Source organism: Asterias rubens, chromosome 4, assembly GCF_902459465.1.
Source record: "Asterias rubens chromosome 4, eAstRub1.3, whole genome shotgun sequence".
Taxonomy (NCBI): domain Eukaryota; kingdom Metazoa; phylum Echinodermata; class Asteroidea; order Forcipulatida; family Asteriidae; genus Asterias; species Asterias rubens.
This window is the reverse complement of record NC_047065.1, coordinates 8,760,867-8,787,916: the sequence shown is the minus strand read 5'-3', so window position 1 is coordinate 8,787,916 and position 27,050 is coordinate 8,760,867. Positions and strand designations below refer to the sequence as shown.

The following is a 27,050-nucleotide window of genomic DNA, read 5'->3' as shown; positions in this document are numbered from 1 at the left end:
AGTTTTTTTTAAAGTGTGCCAAAGTAGATCTCATTACCCCCCAATTAATGGAAAAGCACTCCACACTAACCATTTAACTTTTGTTCAAACTACCTGGCTGTCAGACAAGCATTCCCCCACTCATGCAATCACCAAATCATTCACCAATTAAACTAAGCCTTGAAACTCAACAAGTGTTTTTAACTCGGCCGAAAGTCAAAAAGTGCCTATAATTATATGATAGTGATATGTATTAACCACCCCATAATGCACCCATGGCTAGAAAAGCACTTTCATCGTCCAACACACACAGAAGTTATCTATGCTTGAAAAACCCATAAATCTGACATTACACAGGACAGTAATCGTTCTGTCCATCAGAAACATGACCCACTTTCACATTTGGTTTGATTCCAAACAGGAAGTTCACATTGAACAAAAATCAAATTTTCTAACCATTATGTCATAAAGTCAGTCTTCTCGATTTGTGTACAATTAAATATCCAACTTTTGTGATGTTACCTATGAGGGGCCGTTTATGACTAAATGAGCAAACCCATATATATAAGAGCAAAACCATATATATAAGAGCAAAACTTCCCCCAGGTACAGTCCAAACACAACCCCCGACAGATATACTGGGCTGTCACAAATGTACCCGTTCCAAATGCAAAACGTGTCTGCACATTAAGCCCTCACTCAAGGTGAAGAGTCATACCACTGGCTCTTCATACAACATCAAGACCGACTCTGAATGCAGCACGTCTAATGTAGTCTATGTCATATCATGTAAGAGATGTGGGCTACAATATGTGGGAGAGACTAAGACCAAACTTAGTCTTCGCTTTGCGAATCATGTCTCTTCCATAAAGACTAAGAAACCGTACCCAGTCTCTATCCACTTCAACAGCCCCAATCATAGTGTCATTGATGTTGAACTTCTGGTGATTGAAGCTTGCAATGGTGATGACACACACCGCAAGAATAGAGAATCACACTGGATTCACCAACTCAAGACAGTCAAACCCTTTGGACTTAACATAAACACTGGTGTTAAATAACTTCTCATTACCCTCCACTTCACTTCTGCCTAAGAACTTATATATTGTATATATTCTGTACATAAAGTATAAATTAACCTAGTTTAAAGTTGTTTTTATAAATTCATCACTGTAACTATCTGATGTAAGTAACCCCCCCCCCCTTTTTTTCCACAGGTCCCTCATACCTTTTTTTAAAATCATCATACCTTTGATCTTGCTATTCTTATTAATTGACCATTGTTAGTTGCATCATGATGCAACTTGCTCTCTAATCCTACCCTTTCATGTCTCCCTGCATTGTTGTCGAACAATACTTTTACCACTTTTATGGTCCAGTAACCCTTCCTTTCATTCTAAACATCCTTTGTCCTCGCCACTCCACTCCTATTGGTTCATAGCCACCAATATTGTTTCTGAAATAGGAACTTTGATTGGCTGCTATTTTCCCGCTTCTTTCTGGATCCTTTCCTTAATCCCTTTCCCCCTCTCTTTTTCTATAAATGGATATGTATTTGTTTGTACTTGTTTTATGCCTCTGAAGAAGGTCCGGATTGGATCGAAAGCTAAGGCCATCTACCCTATTCATTATATAAGAGCAAAACCATATATATAAGAGCAAAACCATATATATAAGAGCAAACCCATATATAAAGGAGGCTGAATTTACGGCTCGGTGATTTTCGTTCCCGATTTTAACCTTTCACAGCTGTGGACGTCCTTTGTATGAGACTTTATGGCTTATATATATAATGGGTGCACATAGACCTTTTCGCAAATACCGGGGCGCGCGCGTAAAGCTTGGAATTAGGTGCATTGTGGTCTAGCTGGTATCCAAATTTGATCCATATATATCCCACAATGCACCTCATTCAACAGTCTGCGCTTGCGCATTGGTATTTGCGATAAGGTCTATGTCTTATATATATGAAACTACGTCCAATATAGAGGGCGCTGTTAAACATATTTGTGTTTATCTTTTATATTTGAGTTTTTTATCCTTTATATTTATTTTTGCATCGATTATATATTTGCCGTTGATCTTTATATATATTTTGGTGGTCTTTTATATAAATTGTTTGCTCCTATATATATATGGTTTTGCTCTTATATATATGGTTTTGCTCTTATATATATGGTTTTGCTCCTATATATATGGTTTTGCTCCTATATATATGGTTTTGCTCCTATATATATGGGTTTGCTCTTATATATATGGGTTTGCTCTTATATATATGGGTTTGCTCTTATATATAAATGGTTTTGCTCCTATGCTCCTATATATATGGGTTTGCTCATTTAGTCATAAACGGCCCCTCATAGTTACCTCTCTGCACAAAATTACTAATTTGCTAAGTTGTAGATGAATATATTGTGTGAAATCAAAGCAATGCCACCTTACAGCATAACTGACCAAAATGATTCTTAAATCACGTATAAGAAGTGACATAATAATACAAATAATAATATTATTGAGTTTTTGTATAGCGCTTTTTTCACTCCCGAAAGGTGTCCCAAAGCGCTTCAAATTATTACCCCTGGTCACTGGGGCTGAAATCTTTCCTGAAACCATCTCAGCTCCCTCTCAGCCTTGTGTAACAAATGCGCTACTCGGCTAAACCAATCACAAGAGCCATCTCTGCACATCAGGTACCCATTTACCCCTGGGTGAAGAGAAGCAATTTTTAGTTAAGTGTCTTGCTCAAGGACACAAGTGTCAAGACCGGGATTCAAACCCACACTCTGCTGAACAGATCACCAGAGCTTGAATTCGGTGCCCTTATCCGCTCCGCCACGACACCCCTCGGCATCTGTATTGTTAATGATTTTGTAAAAAGTTTTGTTTATGATTGGGGAGCATGAAAACTCATTGAACTGTTTAATGACTCCTGCTGGCATTTAGAGAGAGAGAGAGGGACTCAGCTTGTATCATGAACTTTGGTAGTTGTAATCACGTTAACACTTGGCTGCCATCTTCATGGAAAGGTACATGAGTAGGGGTTAGACTCTAACGGGCGCTAGTCCTGTATGTATGCATGTGTGAATGTGACAAACTGTTTTTCATTTGTAGTTGAATTTTGGGGACAAAGCTTTAAAGGCAGTGGACACTATTGGTAATTACTCAAAATATTTATTAGCATAAAACCTTTTTTGGTGACGAGTAATGGGGAGAGGTTGATGGTATAAAACATTGTGATAAGCGGCTCCCTCCGAAGTGCCATAGTTTTCGAGAAAAAAGTAATTTCCGCAAATTTGATTTCGAGACCTCAGGTTTAGAACTTGAGGTCTCGAAATCAACCATCTAAACGCACACAACTTCGTGTGACAAGGGTGTTTTTTTCTTTCATAATTATCTCACAAGTTCGATGACCGATTGAGCTCAAATTTTCCCAGGTTTGTTATTGAATGCATATGTTGAGATAAACTAACTGTGAATGCTAGTCTTTGACAATTACCAATAGTGTCCACTGCCTTTAATCATATTGATTCTCCCAGAGTTTTATGTACAGTAAATATTGTACTGTCTGTCAACTTTTTTTAAATATTTCACAATAACTAAATGTTATGCTGAAACCCATTTTTGCTTGCCCTTTGTGCACCTTTAGGCCATTCGTTTTGCCTGTGGAGACAGAAGAGACTCTGTGGCTAAATTTGGACTAGATGAGACTTTCAGCAAGAACGTCTCTGCATCATCAGATAATAAGCACAAGAGAGAAAGCATTTACCAAGCCTTCAGATTATTTCAAGAAGTAAGTATATGTAACTGTTGGCAAATTGCAGTAGGCAACGCTATCGGAGAGGTTCATAACGCATGGATCCATGGATGGATCATCAAACCACAGAGACTAACCTGAAGAAAGGCAGTGGGATCTTTGATCCGGTATCATGCTTCTCCTCAATGGACCCACGTCTCGACACTCTTTTTCTTCAGCCACGCATCTGGACCTCTCTACCACTTGCTCTTTGTCTTTGTACCACAACATTCAAATCTCTTCTCAAAACGTATCTTACGTCACAGTTTTCGAGGACTACGTGTCTGTTTGTTTGTTTGTTTGTTTGTTTGTTTGTTTGTTTGTTTGTTTGTTTGTTTGTTTCTTTGTTTGTTTGTTTGTTTGTTTGTTTGTTTGTTTGTTTCTTTGTTTCTTTGTTTGTTTTTGGTTTGACTGCGCCTTGAACACCCAGCAGGGTGGATATGTGCCGATTCATCTTATCACAGCTTGCAAAAGAAAGTAAACGATTTCATTAGGTCCGGTTAAAGCCTCAAATCGGGCTACGTCCCTAAGGCTTAGATCTCAAGTTTTTTTTAAAGGATTCTTGCGCGTCAAGCCTAGCGGTTAAGTGCACCGGATTCCAACTCTAGTGTTTCTGATCAGCAAAGTGTGCGTTTGAGTCCCAGTCGTAAAGCACTTTAACCATGATGCTTCGTCCTTGGGATGGGTCGTAAAGCCGTTGGTCCCGTCTGTTGTGTAACGCACGTTAATAACCCAGTGCAATTATCGAAAAGACATTATCGCGCCACAGCACCTTGTTAACCATATTGGTGCTATGTAAAATCATTAGGTCTCTTAAAGGCACTGGACTTATTGTTAATTACTCAAAATAATTGTTAGCATAACAAGCTACTTGGAAACAAGATATGGAGAGCTGTTGATAGTATACAAATTGTGAGAAACGGCTCCCTCTTTCGGGAAAGAAGTAATTTTCAACTAAAATATTTGAATTTCATTTCGAGACCTCAGAATTAGATTTTAAGTCCCGAAATCAAGCATCTGAAAGTACACAACTTCGTTTGACATGGGTGTGTTTTCTTCTATTATTATCTTGCAACTTCGACGACCAATTGAGCTAAAAATTTCACAGGTTTGTTTTTTGTGAAGTGGGAAGACTGATCTTTGACAATTACCAAAAGGTGTCCAGTGTTTTTAATTTAAACGAACTTCACATTACCTTATAGGAAAACACTGTATGTTACGCCTCGAGCCATATGCACTCTATAAGAAGCCGTGTTATAAAGCGCCGCCTTCCTAAACAGAAGCGCACTTTTCTAATAAACTAGAAGTGAATTTTTTTTGTTATTCCCTTATTGTTTTTAGACCACTGGGTCATCATTGTTATAAATGTTTGTGTTTTTTTGCTTTTTTTTGGGGGGGGGGGGGTAGTTCTCTGTCAAGTGAATCTCTATCGCTTTGAATTATACATGATTTGTTATACATTGTTAAGGCTGCTCCTTTTGCTTCAGGAATTGGAGAGATTTTCGTCAGTTATTTGCAGTATTGACAACAAGGGAGATGCTTCTAAAGCCTTACACCACCTTCAACAAAAAGCAAAGGTGATTGAGACATTATGTTCTCAAATGAGACCATCATCAGATACAAGGTACTCCAAGAACTTTTCATAAATATTTTTACTTTTGAGACTTTTTGTTATCATCCTAATTGAACAATGCATTGTCAAGTTTAAGTTTTTTTATTTTTTATTTCGAGTCACACATCACTTTCTGTTTCAATTTTACTATAAAAGTGACGTTTGCCAGTAAGACCCCCTTCCCCACATTAAGGACAACACTCAAAACCCTGTATATCCATTTTGCCACATGTAAAGCTATATATGACTGATCATCCAATGCAAGTGTGATCTCCAATTAAGTACTCCGATTTCCCGATAAATAAGCAAGCTTAAGAACCGGGACATTACATTAACCCTATCATGGGCACACTTTTCTGGTCAGATGTTTTAATGTTAATTTCACCTCATGTGGAAGATGAAATTAAGAAGCTTAGCTGATTTGAAAGATCGAAATTTGTACTTGACACTAAGGAGTTATTACCAGCTATGGTGGAAATATTAACAGTAAGGCTACAGCAAGCTGTTCTAGGTCAATAACATCCACTCACAAGCTTATCTATGTTGTGCAGTAAGATGACAACTGTAATGTTACCATAAACATCAATAGAGTTAGTGGTTTTAATGGCCGGTTTACAGTGGTTAGACTGCATGACTTGCAATCACAAGCTTGTGGGTTCGAATCCTATGAAGCTAACCGCTGATGTTGCAATGACTAGAATGTATTGTCGTGTGGTTACTGAACCACCATTTCTCGGTTTTGCAATATTCATAATCATAGATGTTGAACCGATGTCTGTTGCCAGCTTTGTGTTTTGGGGGTAATTTAATTTAATTAATTAATTAAAATGTAAGCATTCTTCCAAAGTAGGAGTGTGTACAAGAAAGCGAGAGTACATTTTGTTTGACACTTGAAACATGTGACAAAGTTGATATTTTACGAATAACAGGTTCATATTTAACTGTATTTTTTTTAGATTTGGTTATTTTTCAAATTTACAGCTTAAAATTGTCATTATGGTTTGTAAATTGCTCTCAAAACAGGATTTTAAAGCAACAAATTTTAGGTTTACCATTTTTTCCTCCAAATCGGGAAAAATATGCTGTAGATTTTACGGCTCAATCTAATTTTGCTATGCTAACTTTTTCAAAATGGATAAATCACACGTATTTGTTGCATTATATCACACTCGTTGTCGTGTTTTAGTTTCAAGGGATACAGCAATCTATCCCTTCCTCTTTTTCGGTTGGTTTTGAGCAGCAAAGGATAAACAAATCTACCCCTTCCACTTTTCAGCTTGATTTGAGCACCAAAGGATAAACAAATCTAGAAAAACAGACTAATTTCAACACTTTGAAAACATCTTCAAGAAAATTTGCTATATATTACCGAAAAAGGCAAAAAATTAAAAATCATAGTTAATTGTGAACCTGTTGCATACTCTTTGGTAGGGAATTTATAAAGAAAACAACACTTAAAGTTTTAAATATCCAAAGCATTCACACCAACTGTTCAAAAGACATAACTAATAACTTTGTGACTTTCAATAAAAAAAATTAAACTGACTACATTTTGTTTATGAAGTTTCAGTGCCATTTCGACATCTATGGATACAGAAACCTCGTCACATGTTGACACACAGTCAAGTGGCATACTAGAGAGCAGTGACCATAGCTGTGATGACCAACTTCCGCCTCTCCTTAAATCAGACCGTCATTCATTGATTATTGGCAACAGTTGGGCTCTTCACAATAATCAATCCAGCAATCCATCTACCAATGGCCTGTCTAATGGACACTCCTTGATTGTTGATCCACCTGGATGTGATATTGACAACCAAAATGGAAGTGAAGAAGTACTCCCTGTTACACATATGACCAACGGTCTTCCACAGAGAACAAGTATTATAATGAATTGCAACAAAGCAAGCGCACCAAGAAACCTCTCAACCGTGTTTGAACGTAAGTGTTTAAAAAACAATGAGGTCACAAGCAAAAATCTTCATAATAGTAACTTAAATGCTATTATGCAAAATCAAGGTTTACCAACTGACAATTCAACAATCAACAATCAGATGTCAGCCAACATGTTGATAGGATTTACATCAACCCGAATTGAAGATGAGTTACCCCCATTGCCTCCACCACCCCCTCCTTTATTTGGTAAGTTATCTATCATTTGTCAAAGCCAGCATGGAAGTTTGTGACGTTGTTTCTGCAGAATGCCTGCCACTTTTTAGATCAAGACATTCTTGTTTGGTTGAGTTTTTTTCTGGAAGAGAAATACTTTTCAGTTGTATCAACATTAATATTTGGTAAAAGTAAATGAAGAAACTAGTGTTGCAATCTAAAACCTCTCTTCGTCTTTCAAGAGCAGTGATTTCAACAGTCTTTTTTTGTCAAAATTTAATATTTTAAAGGATCCATGGTTTTCGGAATTGATCTTGATGTAAAAGGGTTAAGCACATTTTGAGAAACTGAGCATGACAGACTTTAGCATGAAAGATATTTATACGCTGCATGTCCATCTAAAGAGTAAGCTGTTTACAATACTTCATTACTTGCAAACTTAATATTGCCGTCCACGTAGGCAGGGGATTTCGCGCTGTATTTTGTATGGTGATAGTGTGCCATATTGGTATATCTGTTAGTCTATTATAATAGGACTCTTTCTCTGTACGTCACTTTTGTACAATACGAAGTGTAAGACCACCAGGGCTATATATCTGTGTAACCAGTCTCGATAAATCTGTCAGTCTTGTTTTACTGCAGTCTTAAAAGATGCAATATGTCCACCTTTTAGGTTGTCTATGTGTCTCTTACCTCTGACCTTGCCCTACACTGACATTTTGGGGTATCTTGTTGTTCACGTGTCCAAAATATTTGAGACTTTTTATGATTACTCCGTCTATCTTGGTACAGATTTAGTGAATCCTTGATATGTGTGTTTGTAATCTTGTCCAGTCGATTATCACCCAGTATCCAATGGGAGCATTTTATCTCAAACACATCAAGTCTAACTACGTCGTCCTTCTTGACTGTTGAGGTTCCAGCACCATATGACTGTATTGACAGGATGAAAGTTTGATGTTATATCTCTGCCATGTTTGATACATCTGGATTATTGTCAAGGTTCCAGCCTGTGTTTGGAATCTAGCTAAGATCAATCTAGGGGATATGGTGTTATATAACACCCCTACACTATTCCGCCTTTTCATTGGTTTAGAGCGCGTCACATGTGTCTTAGTTTTACTAGACGGCGGCCGTTTGATAGTGCATCGTTTGCCGTGTGATAGTGCATCGTTTGCCGTGTGATAGTGCATCGTTTGCCGTGTGATAGTGCATCGTTTGCCGTGTGATAGTCCGACAACTATCACACGGCGTGCAGTACCCAGACGTCTTTTTACCCATCTCGAACCAAATCAGTTGTGCATCTGTGTATCTGAAACGCGCGTACGAACGTTACGTGTACGAAGATGATAAGTAGTCTGTTGGCTCCGGGAATCACCTCAGGAGTCGTAGTTTTAACCATAGCACTCGAAACAGTCAATGTTTGTATAATATCCTCCGAAGCAACACCCCTCCTGTGTACTAGAGCATGGTATTTGATATTTTGGCTTCCTCCTTTTGAGAAATCTCCCGTTTCTTTTCTATAAGTCTCTGAGATACCAACAATTTCCCGCAGTAAGCTTTTGCTCATGTAATTGAGTCTGTACTTACCCAGAAGAAGAAGAAGAAGAAGAAGAAGTTTGCCTAGTGGTTCAATAGACTACAAAGATTTCCATCTTGATTCAATGTCATCTTATTCCATGTGCAAATTCCTATTAATTATTTCTGTAAGAAGTGTCATTTCCCGTTACGTTTATCGACAGGGTCGCTTTTATTTTTGTCTTGACATGGTGCCGATCATGCTTTAGGGACGTCATAATGTCTTCCAATTGGGTTTGTGGATAATGCATCATTATAACACCCCTTACAAATATTCTGCCTTTTCATTGGTTTAGAGAGCGTCACATGGTATGTCTATAGCTTTGCCAGACGGCGGCCGTGTGATAGTGCGTCATTTGCCGTGTGATAGTGCACCGTTTGCGGTGTGATAGTCCGACGACTATCACACGGCGTGCAGTACCCAGACCTTTTTTTCCTACCTCGAACCCAATCAGTTGTGCATCTGTGTATCTGAAACACGCGTACGAACGTTACGTGTACGAAGATGATAAGTAGTCTGTTGGGGTGTTATAAAACAAAATATTGACTGCTTTAACTCATGCTATGGTTTAAACTACGACTCCCTCGGGAGTCGTAGTTTAAACCATATCACTCGAAGCAGTCAACTCTTGTATATAATGCACTGCAGCTTGTAGGCGCTGGCCCATTTGTTGAATTGACTCTGCTTGTAAGGGTTGTCATGGCTCTAACCCTGGTGCTGGTGTGGAGTTCCATCATTCATTTGGGGTGCGTTCGTTTAGCTTCCCTGGGTCGACCCGTTCTGCCCCGGTACGTTCGAATAGCTTTGACGGGGCTCACCCGGGTGAGCCCCCAGTGCCCTGCTTGTGGAGTGGGTCACTTGGGGGTGACCTGAGGTGCATGCCTTCCCCACGAGAGGGCGAGTGTGATCGTTCGATTAGATCTTGTCAGGGGCTCACCCGAGTGAGCACTGCGGGTAGACCCAGGGAAGCTAACGAACACACCTACAGTTTCACTCGTATTGAGTTGACTCTGCTTGTTAAGAGTTGTCATGGCTCTAACCCTGGTGCTATTGTGGTGTTCCATCATTCATACAGTTTCACTCGGATTGAGTTGACTCTGCTGGTTAAGAGTTGTCATGGCTTTAACCCTGGTGCTATTGTGGTGTTCCATCATTCATACAGTTTCACTCGGATTGAGTTGACTCTGCTTGTTAAGGGTTGTCATGGCTCTAACCCTGGTGCTATTGTGGTGTTCCATCATTCATACAGTTTCACTCGGATTGAGTTGACTCTGCTGGTTAAGAGTTGTCATGGCTCTAACCCTGGTGCTATTGTGGTGTTCCATCATTCATACAGTTTCACTCGGATTGAGTTGACTCTGCTGGTTAAGGGTTGTCATGGCTCTAACCCTGGTGCTATTGTGGTGTTCCATCATTCATACAGTTTCACTCGGATTGAGTTGACTCTGCTTGTTAAGAGTTGTCATGGCTCTAACCCTGGTGCTATTGTGGTGTTCCATCATTCATACAGTTTCACTCGGATTGAGTTGACTCTGCTTGTTAAGAGTTGTCATGGCTTTAACCCTGGTGCTATTGTGGTGTTCCATCATTCATACAGTTTCACTCGTATTGAGTTGACTCTGCTTGTTAAGAGTTGTCATGGCTTTAACCCTGGTGCTATTGTGGTGTTCCATCATTCATACAGTTTCACTCGGATTGAGTTGACTCTGCTTGTTAAGAGTTGTCATGGCTCTAACCCTGGTGCTATTGTGGTGTTCCATCATTCATACAGTTTCACTCGGATTGAGTTGACTCTGCTGGTTAAGGGTTGTCATGGCTCTAACCCTGGTGCTATTGTGGTGTTCCATCATTCATACAGTTTCACTCGGATTGAGTTGACTCTGCTTGTTAAGGGTTGTCATGGCTCTAACCCTGGTGCTATTGTGGTGTTCCATCATTCATACAGTTTCACTCGGATTGAGTTGACTCTGCTTGTTAAGAGTTGTCATGGCTCTAACCCTGGTGCTATTGTGGTGTTCCATCATTCATACAGTTTCACTCGGATTGAGTTGACTCTGCTGGTTAAGAGTTGTCATGGCTCTAACCCTGGTGCTATTGTGGTGTTCCATCATTCATACAGTTTCACTCGGATTGAGTTGACTCTGCTTGTTAAGGGTTGTCATGGCTCTAACCCTGGTGCTATTGTGGTGTTCCATCATTCATACAGTTTCACTCGGATTGAGTTGACTCTGCTGGTTAAGAGTTGTCATGGCTTTAACCCTGGTGCTATTGTGGTGTTCCATCATTCATACAGTTTCACTCGGATTGAATTGACTCTGCTGGTTAAGAGTTGTCATGGCTTTAACCCTGGTGCTATTGTGGTGTTCCATCATTCATACAGTTTCACTCGGATTGAGTTGACTCTGCTTGTTAAGGGTTGTCATGGCTCTAACCCTGGTGCTATTGTGGTGTTCCATCATTCATACAGTTTCACTCGGATTGAGTTGACTCTGCTGGTTAAGAGTTGTCATGGCTCTAACCCTGGTGCTATTGTGGTGTTCCATCATTCATACAGTTTCACTCGGATTGAGTTGACTCTGCTTGTTAAGAGTTGTCATGGCTTTAACCCTGGTGCTATTGTGGTGTTCCATCATTCATACAGTTTCACTCGGATTGAGTTGACTCTGCTGGTTAAGAGTTGTCATGGCTCTAACCCTGGTGCTATTGTGGTGTTCCATCATTCATACAGTTTCACTCGGATTGAGTTGACTCTGCTTGTTAAGGGTTGTCATGGCTCTAACCCTGGTGCTATTGTGGTGTTCCATCATTCATACAGTTTCACTCGGATTGAATTGACTCTGCTGGTTAAGAGTTGTCATGGCTCTAACCCTGGTGCTATTGTGGTGTTCCATCATTCATACAGTTTCACTCGGATTGAGTTGACTCTGCTTGTTAAGGGTTGTCATGGCTCTAACCCTGGTGCTGGTGTGGAGTTCCATCATTCATTTGGGGTGCGTTCGTTTAGCTTCCCTGGGTCGACCCGTTCTGCCCCGGTACGTTCGAATAGCTTTGACGGGGCTCACCCGGGTGAGCCCCCAGTGCCCTGCTTGTGGAGTGGGTCACTTGGGGGTGACCTGAGGTGCATGCCTTCCCCACGAGAGGGCGAGTGTGATCGTTCGATTAGATCTTGTCAGGGGCTCACCCGAGTGAGCACTGCGGGTAGACCCAGGGAAGCTAACGAACACACCTACAGTTTCACTCGGATTGAGTTGACTCTGCTTGTTAAGGGTTGTCATGGCTCTAACCCTGGTGCTATTGTGGTGTTCCATCATTCATACAGTTTCACTCGGATTGAGTTGACTCTGCTTGTTAAGGGTTGTCATGGCTCTAACCCTGGTGCTATTGTGGTGTTCCATCATTCATACAGTTTCACTCGGATTGAGTTGACTCTGCTGGTTAAGAGTTGTCATGGCTCTAACCCTGGTGCTATTGTGGTGTTCCATCATTCATACAGTTTCACTCGGATTGAGTTGACTCTGCTGGTTAAGGGTTGTCATGGCTCTAACCCTGGTGCTATTGTGGTGTTCCATCATTCATACAGTTTCACTCGGATTGAGTTGACTCTGCTTGTTAAGGGTTGTCATGGCTCTAACCCTGGTGCTATTGTGGTGTTCCATCATTCATACAGTTTCACTCGGATTGAATTGACTCTGCTGGTTAAGAGTTGTCATGGCTCTAACCCTGGTGCTATTGTGGTGTTCCATCATTCATACAGTTTCACTCGGATTGAGTTGACTCTGCTTGTTAAGGGTTGTCATGGCTCTAACCCTGGTGCTGGTGTGGAGTTCCATCATTCATTTGGGGTGCGTTCGTTTAGCTTCCCTGGGTCGACCCGTTCTGCCCCGGTACGTTCGAATAGCTTTGACGGGGCTCACCCGGGTGAGCCCCCAGTGCCCTGCTTGTGGAGTGGGTCACTTGGGGGTGACCTGAGGTGCATGCCTTCCCCACGAGAGGGCGAGTGTGATCGTTCGATTAGATCTTGTCAGGGGCTCACCCGAGTGAGCACTGCGGGTAGACCCAGGGAAGCTAACGAACACACCTACAGTTTCACTCGGATTGAGTTGACTCTGCTTGTTAAGGGTTGTCATGGCTCTAACCCTGGTGCTATTGTGGTGTTCCATCATTCATACAGTTTCACTCGGATTGAGTTGACTCTGCTTGTTAAGGGTTGTCATGGCTCTAACCCTGGTGCTATTGTGGTGTTCCATCATTCATACAGTTTCACTCGGATTGAGTTGACTCTGCTGGTTAAGAGTTGTCATGGCTCTAACCCTGGTGCTATTGTGGTGTTCCATCATTCATACAGTTTCACTCGGATTGAGTTGACTCTGCTGGTTAAGGGTTGTCATGGCTCTAACCCTGGTGCTATTGTGGTGTTCCATCATTCATACAGTTTCACTCGGATTGAGTTGACTCTGCTGGTTAAGAGTTGTCATGGCTCTAACCCTGGTGCTATTGTGGTGTTCCATCATTCATACAGTTTCACTCGGATTGAGTTGACTCTGCTGGTTAAGAGTTGTCATGGCTTTAACCCTGGTGCTATTGTGGTGTTCCATCATTCATACAGTTTCACTCGGATTGAGTTGACTCTGCTGGTTAAGAGTTGTCATGGCTCTAACCCTGGTGCTATTGTGGTGTTCCATCATTCATACAGTTTCACTCGGATTGAGTTGACTCTGCTTGTTAAGAGTTGTCATGGCTTTAACCCTGGTGCTATTGTGGTGTTCCATCATTCATACAGTTTCACTCGGATTGAGTTGACTCTGCTTGTTAAGAGTTGTCATGGCTCTAACCCTGGTGCTATTGTGGTGTTCCATCATTCATACAGTTTCACTCGGATTGAGTTGACTCTGCTTGTTAAGAGTTGTCATGGCTCTAACCCTGGTGCTATTGTGGTGTTCCATCATTCATACAGTTTCACTCGGATTGAGTTGACTCTGCTGGTTAAGAGTTGTCATGGCTCTAACCCTGGTGCTATTGTGGTGTTCCATCATTCATACAGTTTCACTCGGATTGAGTTGACTCTGCTGGTTAAGAGTTGTCATGGCTCTAACCCTGGTGCTATTGTGGTGTTCCATCATTCATACAGTTTCACTCGGATTGAGTTGACTCTGCTTGTTAAGAGTTGTCATGGCTTTAACCCTGGTGCTATTGTGGTGTTCCATCATTCATACAGTTTCACTCGGATTGAGTTGACTCTGCTTGTTAAGGGTTGTCATGGCTCTAACCCTGGTGCTATTGTGGTGTTCCATCATTCATACAGTTTCACTCGGATTGAGTTGACTCTGCTGGTTAAGAGTTGTCATGGCTCTAACCCTGGTGCTATTGTGGTGTTCCATCATTCATACAGTTTCACTCGGATTGAGTTGACTCTGCTTGTTAAGAGTTGTCATGGCTCTAACCCTGGTGCTATTGTGGTGTTCCATCATTCATACAGTTTCACTCGGATTGAGTTGACTCTGCTTGTTAAGGGTTGTCATGGCTCTAACCCTGGTGCTATTGTGGTGTTCCATCATTCATACAGTTTCACTCGGATTGAGTTGACTCTGCTTGTTAAGAGTTGTCATGGCTTTAACCCTGGTGCTATTGTGGTGTTCCATCATTCATACAGTTTCACTCGGATTGAGTTGACTCTGCTTGTTAAGAGTTGTCATGGCTTTAACCCTGGTGCTATTGTGGTGTTCCATCATTCATACAGTTTCACTCGGATTGAGTTGACTCTGCTGGTTAAGAGTTGTCATGGCTCTAACCCTGGTGCTATTGTGGTGTTCCATCATTCATACAGTTTCACTCGGATTGAGTTGACTCTGCTTGTTAAGGGTTGTCATGGCTCTAACCCTGGTGCTATTGTGGTGTTCCATCATTCATACAGTTTCACTCGGATTGAGTTGACTCTGCTTGTTAAGAGTTGTCATGGCTTTAACCCTGGTGCTATTGTGGTGTTCCATCATTCATACAGTTTCACTCGGATTGAGTTGACTCTGCTGGTTAAGAGTTGTCATGGCTCTAACCCTGGTGCTATTGTGGTGTTCCATCATTCATACAGTTTCACTCGGATTGAGTTGACTCTGCTTGTTAAGGGTTGTCATGGCTCTAACCCTGGTGCTATTGTGGTGTTCCATCATTCATACAGTTTCACTCGGATTGAGTTGACTCTGCTTGTTAAGGGTTGTCATGGCTCTAACCCTGGTGCTATTGTGGTGTTCCATCATTCATACAGTTTCACTCGGATTGAGTTGACTCTGCTTGTTAAGGGTTGTCATGGCTTTAACCCTGGTGCTATTGTGGTGTTCCATCATTCATACAGTTTCACTCGGATTGAGTTGACTCTGCTTGTTAAGGGTTGTCATGGCTCTAACCCTGGTGCTATTGTGGTGTTCCATCATTCATACAGTTTCACTGAGCTACTGTATGAGTAGTTACTTTTCCATCTCCCTTTCCACATCGTTTTGGGGATAGTTGAACATTGCTTTTGCATGCAGTATGAGTTGGTTGTCTTAAAAGGGTCTGCTATGATAAGGCCATTAGGTGCAATGGGTATTTTGTCCTCAAATATTCCTTGGCATTCAATGTAAAATATTTTAAATTAAAGGATTTAAATCAAAGCCCGTCTTCAGCTGTAAGCAATCTTGTTGATTCTAGCGATTATGCCTCTGCCTTAAGGCCCTGTCACACCTTGACGTTTTAGCTAGCGTATGCCGACGTGTGACAATTTTGACGAATACGCTGGCATACGTCGAATACGTTATGGGTAAGTTTTGTGAAAGTTACGAGCACGCTAAAGTACGCTGATATATGTCGAAAAGGCGAGGTCGTGAAATTGTGTGCATGCACAAAAATTATCGACGTATGCCAGCGTGTGGCTCATGAGTTGTAGGTGCGTTATACGATCGTTGACACACGTTACTTGTAAGTTAATCATATGTCGACATACGTCGAGATAATATCTAGCGTGCCCAAAATGTATTACTCATCTATGATTATCGTGCTTTGAACCTACGTTGAACGTATTTGACGTGTTCCGGACGACCAGAGAACTTACTAAACGTGTTTCTAACTTACAGCTACCGTATAATGGCGTATTGGCAGCGTTTATATGAATCGATTTGTAAAAATTGGGTTCGCATGAGAATTACTACGATGTCAAGTGCAGTTTTTTATTTCAATCGTCGAGAGGCACCCTCTTTATTATAGGCTTCTACATGTGATCTTCGGCAATACGCTCCCTCGCGCTATGCAGTAGTTAGACTATCGTAGGACAAAAGTTGTGAACGCCGGCAACACGCTAAACATTCGTTATGTAAACGTTGTATGTAAGTTGCCAATACGGTATGCATAGGCCCACCTCCAACTCGTTATGAATACGCTTTGTATACCCTCAAAATTGAAAAACCCATAGATAGTTTAGTGTATGCCAACATTTTTAGAGAATTTTGCATACGTCAGCGAGGTGACAGGGTCTTTACATGCATGTAATTCATCGTTAGTTAACGCAACCTGCAGTGCCTTGAAAGCATTGTGCTTTTTCAATGTTCTCAGAATGAATTTACTTCATCCCAGTTACAAGAACTACAAAGTGTTTTTTGACGGTAATGATTACTACCTTTCTATACCCAAAGTACAACCTGAAAAGTGCTGTCTAGAAGTGTCAGTATGCCTTTGAGCCCCAATCCCCTCCTCAAACGAGACCAATGGCAAGATATGCATTCTAATGTTTAACAAAATGCACCCAAGTTATCTTGTCTGTATAAGTTCATTGTAGCCAATGGGATTGTTGAGTAAGACTTGCATGCGTGGTGCTTGATGTCTTCCATCTACATGTATATTGCTAGCTTTTAACATATCTCAACTCCACCCTCCTTGACAGACAGGGGATTCGCACTCCGAGATAAGCTGCCACCCAAAGACCCTCCTCCACCACCACCCCAAACTCCTGGAATGGTACATAACGTTCAACAACACCAAATATGTACAAAAGACTCGACATTGACTCAGCAAGAACAATTAGATAATAAGTTATTTTCTACACCCCTTTCCCTTATTCAAAAGCGACATTTGTGGCAGGTATCCCAAACCAATCATATCTATCCTTATAAGAATCCTCCACCACTTCCTTTGAGGCATGTTGATTCAGTAGTAAAGAAAGTTGAAAATACTGGTCCGAAATACGAAGAACCTGGCAATGCACGTTCTGTTCTCCCCCCACCCTTACCTCCGAGGCAGAGTGCTGGCGATCGAGAGGGAGATACTAAACTTAAAGTTGCTGAGATGCGCCTCAATAAAACAAAAAATCAGCAAATGACGACGACCAAGAAAAGTAAGAATGGTGGGCAGTCATTTTGGCGAAATTTAAAACAGGCCAAAGTATTTTCTTCATCAACTTCAGTTAACAAGAACAAACCACCCCCTCCCTTACCTCCTCGTATTGCTGCAAATAATGACTACTCCAATGAGTTTCCAAGATGTACATCAGGTGATACAGACAATCATGAAAACAAGGACCAGACTGCAGAAGATGTGTCAGCAAGGCCTGGTAAGGTACTTTGTATATTGAGGAGCATGCTTAAAAAGTCTTCCTCAAAGGATGAAACTAAACTTGATTTGCTCTCTGGACCAAACAAACAAAGTATCAGTAAGACTTGGAACCTTGCATGGTTAAGAATACAACACTGTGAGGTTTGCAAAGACGCTGTTTATAGATATACATCTCTCTATAAGTTTCTGATGATAATGGTCAGATCTTTAAAACTTTACACATTTGGCAATTGTCAAAGACCAGTGTTCTCACTTAGTGTATCCCATCATAAGCATAAAATAACAAGCCTGTGAAAGTTTGGGCTCAATCGGTCATCGAAGTTGGGAGAAATTTATAAAAAAAAAACGCCTTTGTTGGACGGATTTATGTGCTTTCAGATAGGAATAAAAGACTTTTAGTCTTTTAATATTTTAGTGAGAAATTACCTCTTTCTCAAAAACTACGTTACTTCAGAGGGAGTCGTTTCCTTCGATGTTTTATGCTATCAACAGCTCTTCAATGCTCGTTACCGAGTCAGTTTTTAAGTTAATATTTGTTTTTAGTAATTACCAAAAGTGTACCTTCCCTTTAAGTTTCGTACGTAAAAAATTGCTTCAAAAACAGAGAAACAAGTCACAAAAACCCGGGAAACGTTAACGTTATGAATGTCGGCAATAGTCCCCAATTAGTATTTCATATTCTACCTGAAAATGTTAAAAGCGAGACTGGATCGTACCTAGTCCAGTCAGGATACAGCGATTTCCACCGTTAATCCAAATCTCACATTACGAAAAAGTCAACTATTAGACAGAATGGTTTTCCTGCACGGGTGATTGGCTGACGATGACATCATCGACTGATATGGCAGCATGCTGTTTTTCGTTGGCATGGTACCCCGACCACCAAGCCTTCGGCCCATGGTGTAGACGGGCGCTTTTGTTGTTGACTAACTTAGGCTTGGCGGTCGGGGTACGTTGCTAAAGCGTGCGTTAATGTTGGCAACATTCGTAAAGGGATTGTCAAGCGTTGGTAAGCATTCATAATATATTCGTAAGATATTGGTAATGAGAGGGCCGACCAAGGACGATCGAGGGTTGAGACCGAGATGAAAATACTCACTATTCAACCGCCATTGTGGACGAATTCAACGCGAAATTCAAATGTTCATCTTCGCAAGAACATTCGCCGCTTTGTGAGAGCAGCAATGCGAAACGCTTCCTAATATTCAGCATATATTGTGAAGACGGTAATTCGCCATTGATTTTCGTAAGCATTGGTAAAAAGCCATTGGTACTGTTGGTAAAACGTGCGTATTATGCGTAAGATATTGGTAAGGAGAGGTTTAAGGACGACCGAGAACATATTTACTATCAAATCGCAACTTTGGGGCGAATTCGTCGCGAATTTCAAATACTCATATTATTCGCAAGAATATTCGCCGAAGTGTGAGAGTAGCATAAAGGGCTGCGATTCTCTTGGTTTAAATGTTAAGCATGGTGTTCCTCTAAGGTCTCAGTTCTTAGGGCCCGCTCCTATTTCTTCTGTACATTAATAATCTCTACTGCTCCTCCCACATTCTATCGTGCATATTGTTTGCTGATGATACAACTATTTTCTACTCTAACCGTCAACCATCCTCCTTATTTTACACACTCAACGCTGAATTTAGTCAGGTCTTTTAGGATGTGGGTACTTTTAGTAACACAAAACACAATGTCCAGTTGTCCACAGATGTACATTAAACCTTTACACCGTTTGAAGATAATGGTTGTACTAAGCCTACCATAAAATATTACTAGCTGGGGTGTTTTATTTTTGAGAAATTAGAAATACATTAACACGAAACAACGCTTTACATGCCAAAATAATTGTCGTCTTTAGAGACGAACATTATTTTCGTGACTTGTTTTACTCATTTCCCCAAAACTACACCAACTCAGCTAGTCATATTTTAAGGGTAGCTTTCTGCCATCATTATGTTCAAACTGTGTGAGTTTGTAGATATTGTGTTTTGTGTCCTACAAAAAGGACTCAGAGCCTTTTAGGGAAACAAACTGTTCATAAGCCATGCTGTTGCTGCTCTCCCCCTGTGGCGAATATTCTTGCGAATATGAGTATTTGAAATTCGCGATGAATTCGCCCCAAAGTTGCGATTTGATAGTGAATATGCTCTCGGTCGTCCATCAACCTCTCCTTACTAATATCTTACGCATAATACGCACCCTTTTATACCAACAGTACCAATGGCTGGGCAATGCTTACGAAAGTCGACGGCGAATTACCGTCTTCACAACATTCGCTGAAATTTAGAAAGCGGTCTTTAAATTGACCGATCTTCGTAAGGAGGTGGAGAATGACTTGTAATTTGTTACCAACGCTTATGAAGACACGGCGAATGTTGCGAAGTTTAAGCGATTGTTAAATATTTCCGTTCGTTAGCACATTCGCAAGAATACTCTCCACAGTGCGAGAAAAGCATAAAACAAAGTTCATCTTCTCTAAGTCTGCTCGCTCTGTAGACATCAATTTACATCTAGTGATCATTGACAAAAGGACCCCAATTCTACTACTCAAATTGTTTCGTTCGCCGTTAGGCCTCTAAATGGCCTAACATTGCATAAACTTACTTAACTTAAAAAATGCATTTAACTTAAATGCATCACAGAGTATCTAGAATGCACACATTTTCCAGTGCCCTTAAGCGGGCCTGGACCCACGCCGTAAAGGCTTCACACTTGTATGATCACTCTTTGATAGACTTGCCCACTAAAATTAGATCGCACCTGAAGATGATGTTAACCCAAAATGTTCTGCTGTTCACATTTTAAAGGTTTTATGTTCTGTTCCAGTCGTTATGCCTCTTATGGGCCTAACATTGCACCACAGAGCATCTAGAATGCAAATTTGTCCCGGGCCCTTAAGCGGGCCCGGACCCCACCTTAAATGCTTCACACTCGTATGCTCACTCTTTGACAGATTTGCTCCCTAAAACTCGCGATCCGCATCCGAAGATGCTGTTAACCCAAAATGTTCTACCGCTGCTCACAATTTAATGGCTTTATGTTCTGTTCCCTTCTTTATGCCTCTTATTGGCCTAAGATTGCACAACAGAGTATCTAAAACGACCCAGGCCGTAAAAGGCTTCGCGTTCCGCACTATAGCATGTTCCATCTGCATCTTTAATATATTTGACCCACTCACCCACCCCTTTAAATTTATTGTCTTGATCCACCCTTGACGATGCTGGTGATGATAGGGATGAAACGCCGTCTGAGCATTATATATGCAGAAATAATATGGATATGATCAAGCTATAATTGAGTTTAGATACAATAACCATGAAAGCAACAAATGGTGCACCATAGCTTGAAATGGGCCTTAAATTACAACATCTGAGAGGGGGCACATCATCCCTGAGACTAACCATAGCGGTAGATGTTACGACTAACGATGTCCCCCCCCCCCACCATCCTTCTAGACAGATTGACGCCCCTGGATATTTATGTTTAAATTCATTAATAATCTTCTTCCCAAAGTCACCCCTTCCTTCTTCACGTTTGTTTAAAAACTCACAGCCGCTCCACTACATCCTGCACTTACTCGAACTTCGCTTCTTCGGTCCTCGTGTGTGGTGTGGAGTGCCATAAACCCTTTTCACACTACAGGTATTTCCCGGGAAATTCCCGGGAAATGTTAGTCGATCTGTTCACACTATACAAACAAATTCCCGGAAAATAACATTTTCCCGGGAAATAATTTACCCAGTTAAAGGGGTAGGGTTAAAGGAGTTAACCCCCGGGGAAAAAAGTTTGTCCCGGGATAAGCAGCTAGTGAGAACGAAAGCGGGTTTAACTTACCCCACCTTTTGCTTCCACTGTGTTGAGACGTCATTAATCTCGAAAGGTCACAGACGTCAAAAATAGCGCGCCATATCATTCGCGTGGTAATAATAGCCCTTTTTTGTTTTCTCCTTCTGAAAGTGTTAACGTTTAGGTACGAAAATAAAAGTGAATTACATCTGTAATTTACAAATAAATATATGAATTAAAAAAATTGACCACGTGAATGGAATAGGAATAGAACAAATAGTTGACGTGAACAAGCTATCTTCTCGTACACACGCCATGTGTGTTTGGTATTTCTTATTTATATGTACTTGGCCGTTGGTGGACTTTTGTTGTCCAGAGTCAGATTTGAGTTCTTCGATCGACATTGCTGTCTACCACCTGACAGTAAATATTTTAGTTCAATTTGTTGCTCAATTTCTTACTATGGGTAGAAGTGACCGATGGAGTGATGATAACACTTTGAAACTAGTTGCATTTTTGGTCGACGATGCAGTCCAAAAACAGCTAGATGGGCATATAGGCCTACAAGAAACGGGAAAGTTTTCTCAAAATTGGCTGACTGCCTGCGTGAAGCTGCCCATTGCATATAAAAACTGAAAACCTTGGGAAAAAAAGACTATAGGTCGGTAGGACCTAGTTTTGTTTTTCAAGGCCTAAATATTTTCTATTGCATTTTTTTTAGAAGAAACATACATTTAAAAATCTTTATGAAGCCATGAAAAATGCTAGCCAATATAGGGTTAAAGCCTGTTCAGTGTTCTTTCTTTGCACAATGGGAAAACAGCACTGTTGATGTTGGAAGGGAAGATTGCTTCTTTTTCTTTCTACTGCTATTGTCAGATTGTGCAAAATCGACCGTGCGGTATTTTTTTCTCTAAAACCTTTAATTACCTTGGCCCTAACATCATGGACATTATTATGCAATCTTCGAAAATGCCATTCAGAATTTTACTAGGCCTTATACCCCAGGTTGAATCCCTTAACCCTGCCCCTGAGCTGGGTTAATTATTTCCTGGGAAACTCCCGGGAGTATTTTTGTAGTGTGAACAGATCAACCAAAAGTTCCCGGGAATTTCCCGGGAAATAATTATAGTGTGAACAGGCAAAAATTGAGATGAATGCCAACACAAAACCTCTGGGTAAAACACGGACTCAAAAGTCCATTCAATTACAGTTCTCAAAAGAAAAAAAAAGCTTTCGCAGAGTAGAGAGCTCCCTTTCGAATTTTCTAATAGCAACTTGCTCCCACCAGTGGCCGCTCTTCTTGGTAGACCAGATTGACCTTTGACCAATTCTTCCAGCAAGTGCCATGAAACCCGTCAATCGCACGACAAATTCCATCCTATTGTTATACCGATGTCTTTAAAACACTGTCACAGCAATCGTCTTCTCCTGACATGCCGTCAGCGACGTCTTCCCCGAACTTCAAGACTTCTTCTCCGCCGTAATCACAGAAATATTGGTATAACAACACGCAAATACACACGTGCAGCAACTTTGGGTCGCATGTGGCAAGGATTTTGCAGCCGGCCGTGTGGCATTGTGGGAACGGACTTCCGTCAACAAACATTGGTAACTTCCGCATGGGCTGACCTGTTTACCACATTTCCTTGGGTTTGATCGTAAGTGTGAAACGACCGTGCATATTCCTGGGAAAGTAATAGTACTCCCGGGAGTTACCAAATTGGGATAGCGAGAACGGTTGCTGGGGGTTGCGGTGGGGTTAAAAACTCTCGGGATTTTCCCGGGAGTTTATTTCCCGGGAAATGGCTCTGTAGTGTGAAAAGGGCTATAGATGAACGCATAATATTTTAGCGGTTTCTTGGTCTTTTCAAGTCTTCTTTCACCACAATCACCTCATCGATCTTTGTTACTTAGGTATTATATTTATCTTCTGCTTTACTGTTCTGCCATCTTTACGCTAATATTATGAACTCGTTGTGTCTTGTCGTTATGTTCGTCTGTCCTTTTGTCTGCGTGTCTGTCTAAAATTAAAATCGTTCCGTAGTCACGCACCCCATCTAGCATGTCTGCGCCCGGGGAGGCTTCTAACCGGAAGTTAGCGATCTAGCCAATAGGTATATAGTTCTAAGAATCCACCATAAACATAAACTGACAAACCTGTAGAAGTTTGAAAATATGTAGAACCTGTAGAAAACATGACATTTCAGACAGAAATATATCAAGGGATGTTGTTCTCTACTATCATAATAATTAGACCGTTTTATTTAAATCTTTGATTTTACAGGATTTTTGTTCTTACCAATGCTGCAATATTCCTTTAATTTTGTTAACACCTATTTACTGTGTATCGATACAATTTACATTTCTGTAAAAGAAGTCCTGACATCTTCACTAGTAATTATCAAACGAAAACATAATCATTATTTTAATCAAAATCAATTTAATTTGTACTTTTAAACTCTTCTGAAATAATCTGGTCTAAAATACTGTAGTTTTGATGAGTTTGTTAAAATTGATCTGCCTGGACATTATAGGCAGTTGAATGACTATTTTAACACATTTGCAAGGTTCATGAAGTTTACACATGTCTTTATTTACTGTTACATCCTCAAAATAACAATAAAAAACAAAGTTATTTGAAATGTGTCTTGCTATTCACACATGCATATGTTTCTATAAATAAACATAGTAAGTGCAGCCTTTAAAACAATCTTGTCAAATTATTAATATCAATTCCATAAAATAATCTGATAACCTCTCAATTTTAAAGGGTGGCAGAAAGTTTAATGGAAATTTTTATTTTTATTGCAGCATTTATCCCCCCTCCTCCAGCACCACCCCCACCACCAGAAATGGTAGCACCTGTCACAAGAAAGTTCGAAGTTACTTCTAAAGTGAAAATGAGACCATTCCATTGGAATAAAGTGTCAGCTCTTATGGTAAGTATAGTTCAAGCACATCACGTACATAAAGACTTGGTATCATTAGGTACATTAGTTGCTATTAATGCATTGTTACTATTTAACATTTTTTAGAAGAAATCTGTGATCTCTTATAAATCGGCAAAGCTGACAACACCATGTGGTTTTGTTTCCTTAAAAAAAATCATTTTTTACTAAGAAATTTGATCTCGGGTAAAACAAATAAATATTTACTGCAACAAAATTTAATGCAACAACTCTAACGTGCAGGCGCTCTACAAACTGAGCTATTTAGCCTTATAAATCAGTCTCCCTTCTCAAACAGCAAGTTTTAAACCACAAGGAAAACTGACTTAGTAATGAAGTTGCTTCCGTAAACGCGGGAGAAAGAGGCATCCATACAGGAAGATGTGAGAAACACTGAGCAAACTGCAAAAAGGGCACCACAGACTAAAAAAACCAAGATGATCTTAGGATCGTGCAGAGTAGAGGGGACCATTCTCAAACAGTTTAATCTAGTAATAAAGTTTAACTCGAAAAAATAAGCTTAAGTGGACCAATTGGCTATGACGAGATTACACTGTCCTGCAATCATGTATGAATTCCTGCCTCTGTGGTGCGTCTTGGACCAGGTTTTTATGACAAAATGAACAACAATTGTTCCGTACTTCCAGAACATTAACAATGCCAACAAATGGCATTCTTATCTAGGAAGTGTTCTTTTCAATAAAATCTACACAATCAACCTTATGATTCTTAGCATTTTACGGGCCCGCTGGAACAGCACGATCCTTACAATTACAACGGTTTTAGTCACATAGTTGTTACCATTCATCTTGATTGGAAGTGTCATGGCCGAGCGGTTAAGAACACCGAATTCAAGCTCTGGTGTTTCTGATCAGCAGAGTGTGGGTTCGAATCCCCAGCCGTGACACTTGTGTCCTTAAGCGAGACACATAACTATCGCTTCGTCTTTCGGGTGGGACGTAAAGCCGTTGGACCCATGTGTTGTGTAACGCACGTAAAAGAACCCAGTGCGCTTATCGAAAAGAGAAGGGGTTCACCCTAGTGTTCCTGGCTGTGGCTGCTGTGTGCGCCGTAGCACCTTGTAAACTCTTATAAGGTGCTACATAATTGGGTCTCAAAATTCATCTCTGCAATAACATGTCTCTCTGAAAGTTTGTACATGTATATACTCATGATCAGCGCCTTGCGTACCTTGTTTGGCAGATACGAGCGCTATATGAGACTTCGATATTATTATTACATCATGCTCACGTTCACGCTCCCAAAGTCTTCTTTGGTTTGGACCATGCAACAAGGTAAGTCAGTCATCCCAGAAGTGGGACGAACTTTAATAAACCCCTCCACCATGACCCAGAAGACGTTAATCGACCTTCCGTCCGGCCATGGATGATACCTTCACAAAGCTCCATAAGAAGAAGAACTTAACAGCTTTTCGGCATTTCGAATCCTGCAGTTTTTAACAAAGTAATTACTTGAGATAACAATTCCGACAGTTCCTCAAAAGCGCCATTCAAATGTTTGAGTAATTAGCGACCAAACATAATATTGCACTGGGCGCATTGCCATTTTTAAATTTGCGCGGTGTGCCATTTTTAGCTGTTCCGACCTACCGTCGGAACAGGTAATCATTTCGTCGAGATTTTTAAAACGTTTTAGAAACGTTTTTTTTTCCAAAACGCCATAGGTTTAACGCACGATTTTTTTGTGGCAAGATAATCTTAGAAACGGTAGAAATGACAGACTTGAGTTCTATATTAAATCGAAGCTTAGTACGTAACTTAGTTTTTCTACGTATGTTTTTTAATCTCTTAATCAATTAGCTGAGTTATTAAAGATATGAATATTTAATTAGGCAATCTTGTTAACAGCATATCTCCCAAAACAAACGTCCGATTTTCAAAATTTTCTTCATATGTTGATTCTCTGGGTATTGCAGATGTGCAAAATGAAGTAATTTTATATCTCACGTCATCTTGTAATTATTTTTATTAAATGTATACAGTTATTATATAAGGAATAAAATTGCGACGTCTGTGTTGATAGCTCCAATGGGGCCGCGGTGTAACGCGGGTGCTATTACCCAGGTGATCCGTGGTTCGAATCCTCCGGGAATCTCGACGAAATTAATATATAGAGGCATACATTTTACTTTTTTTTACAATCAGAAATATGTACCTACATTAAAACGATCTGTACATCATGTTCTTTTTTCTCCAATTTTTGGCTCATGAGAAGCTTCTTTCCTGAAATAAAACGGTCCTGATTTTACGGGTAAAGTCACCTTGTTTGCGCCGGGGACCAATTGCCTAAACTAATTCCAGTGTTTCGCGTTACTTTTGGAAGTTAGACCATGATCGACAAACAAAAACTCTTTGACAGGAATACAAAAGCAGAGATTTTATTATCTGATCGTTTCTCTGGTGGTTGAGTGGCTCAGTTTTATAGAGCTGCTTATAATAAACAGGCAAAACATTTTGCTTTACAAAATTGCAGAAATTGAGCAGATTACCTGGATTCACAACTTGAACATGGTTAAGCTGCTTCTTGTGTTTAAAAAGCTATATGTAGTTTGGTCCTGGGCCAATGGCTTTTTAAGGAAAGAATCGCAGCGCTTACGTATACAGGGAATTGTGCTTACGCTAAGCGTATTTAACAGCTTAGCAG

The 27,050-nt window shown here is 40.5% G+C and overlaps 1 protein-coding gene across 3 annotated transcripts in view; it reads left to right on the top strand.

Moving 5' to 3' along the window:
• The window catches only part of LOC117289591, a 79,141-nt gene that overhangs the window by 26,084 nt on the left and 26,007 nt on the right, over positions 1-27,050 (top strand). For 2 of the 3 annotated variants that reach the window (XM_033770784.1, XM_033770786.1), the window contains exons 9-12: positions 3,626-3,769; positions 5,260-5,396; positions 6,949-7,325; positions 24,250-24,377. In XM_033770784.1, coding sequence (XP_033626675.1) covers positions 3,626-3,769; positions 5,260-5,396; positions 6,949-7,325; positions 24,250-24,377 — 786 coding nt within the window. The remainder of the gene's footprint in view (positions 1-3,625; positions 3,770-5,259; positions 5,397-6,948; positions 7,326-24,249; positions 24,378-27,050) is intronic. The other variant, XM_033770785.1, reaches the window with a different exon arrangement.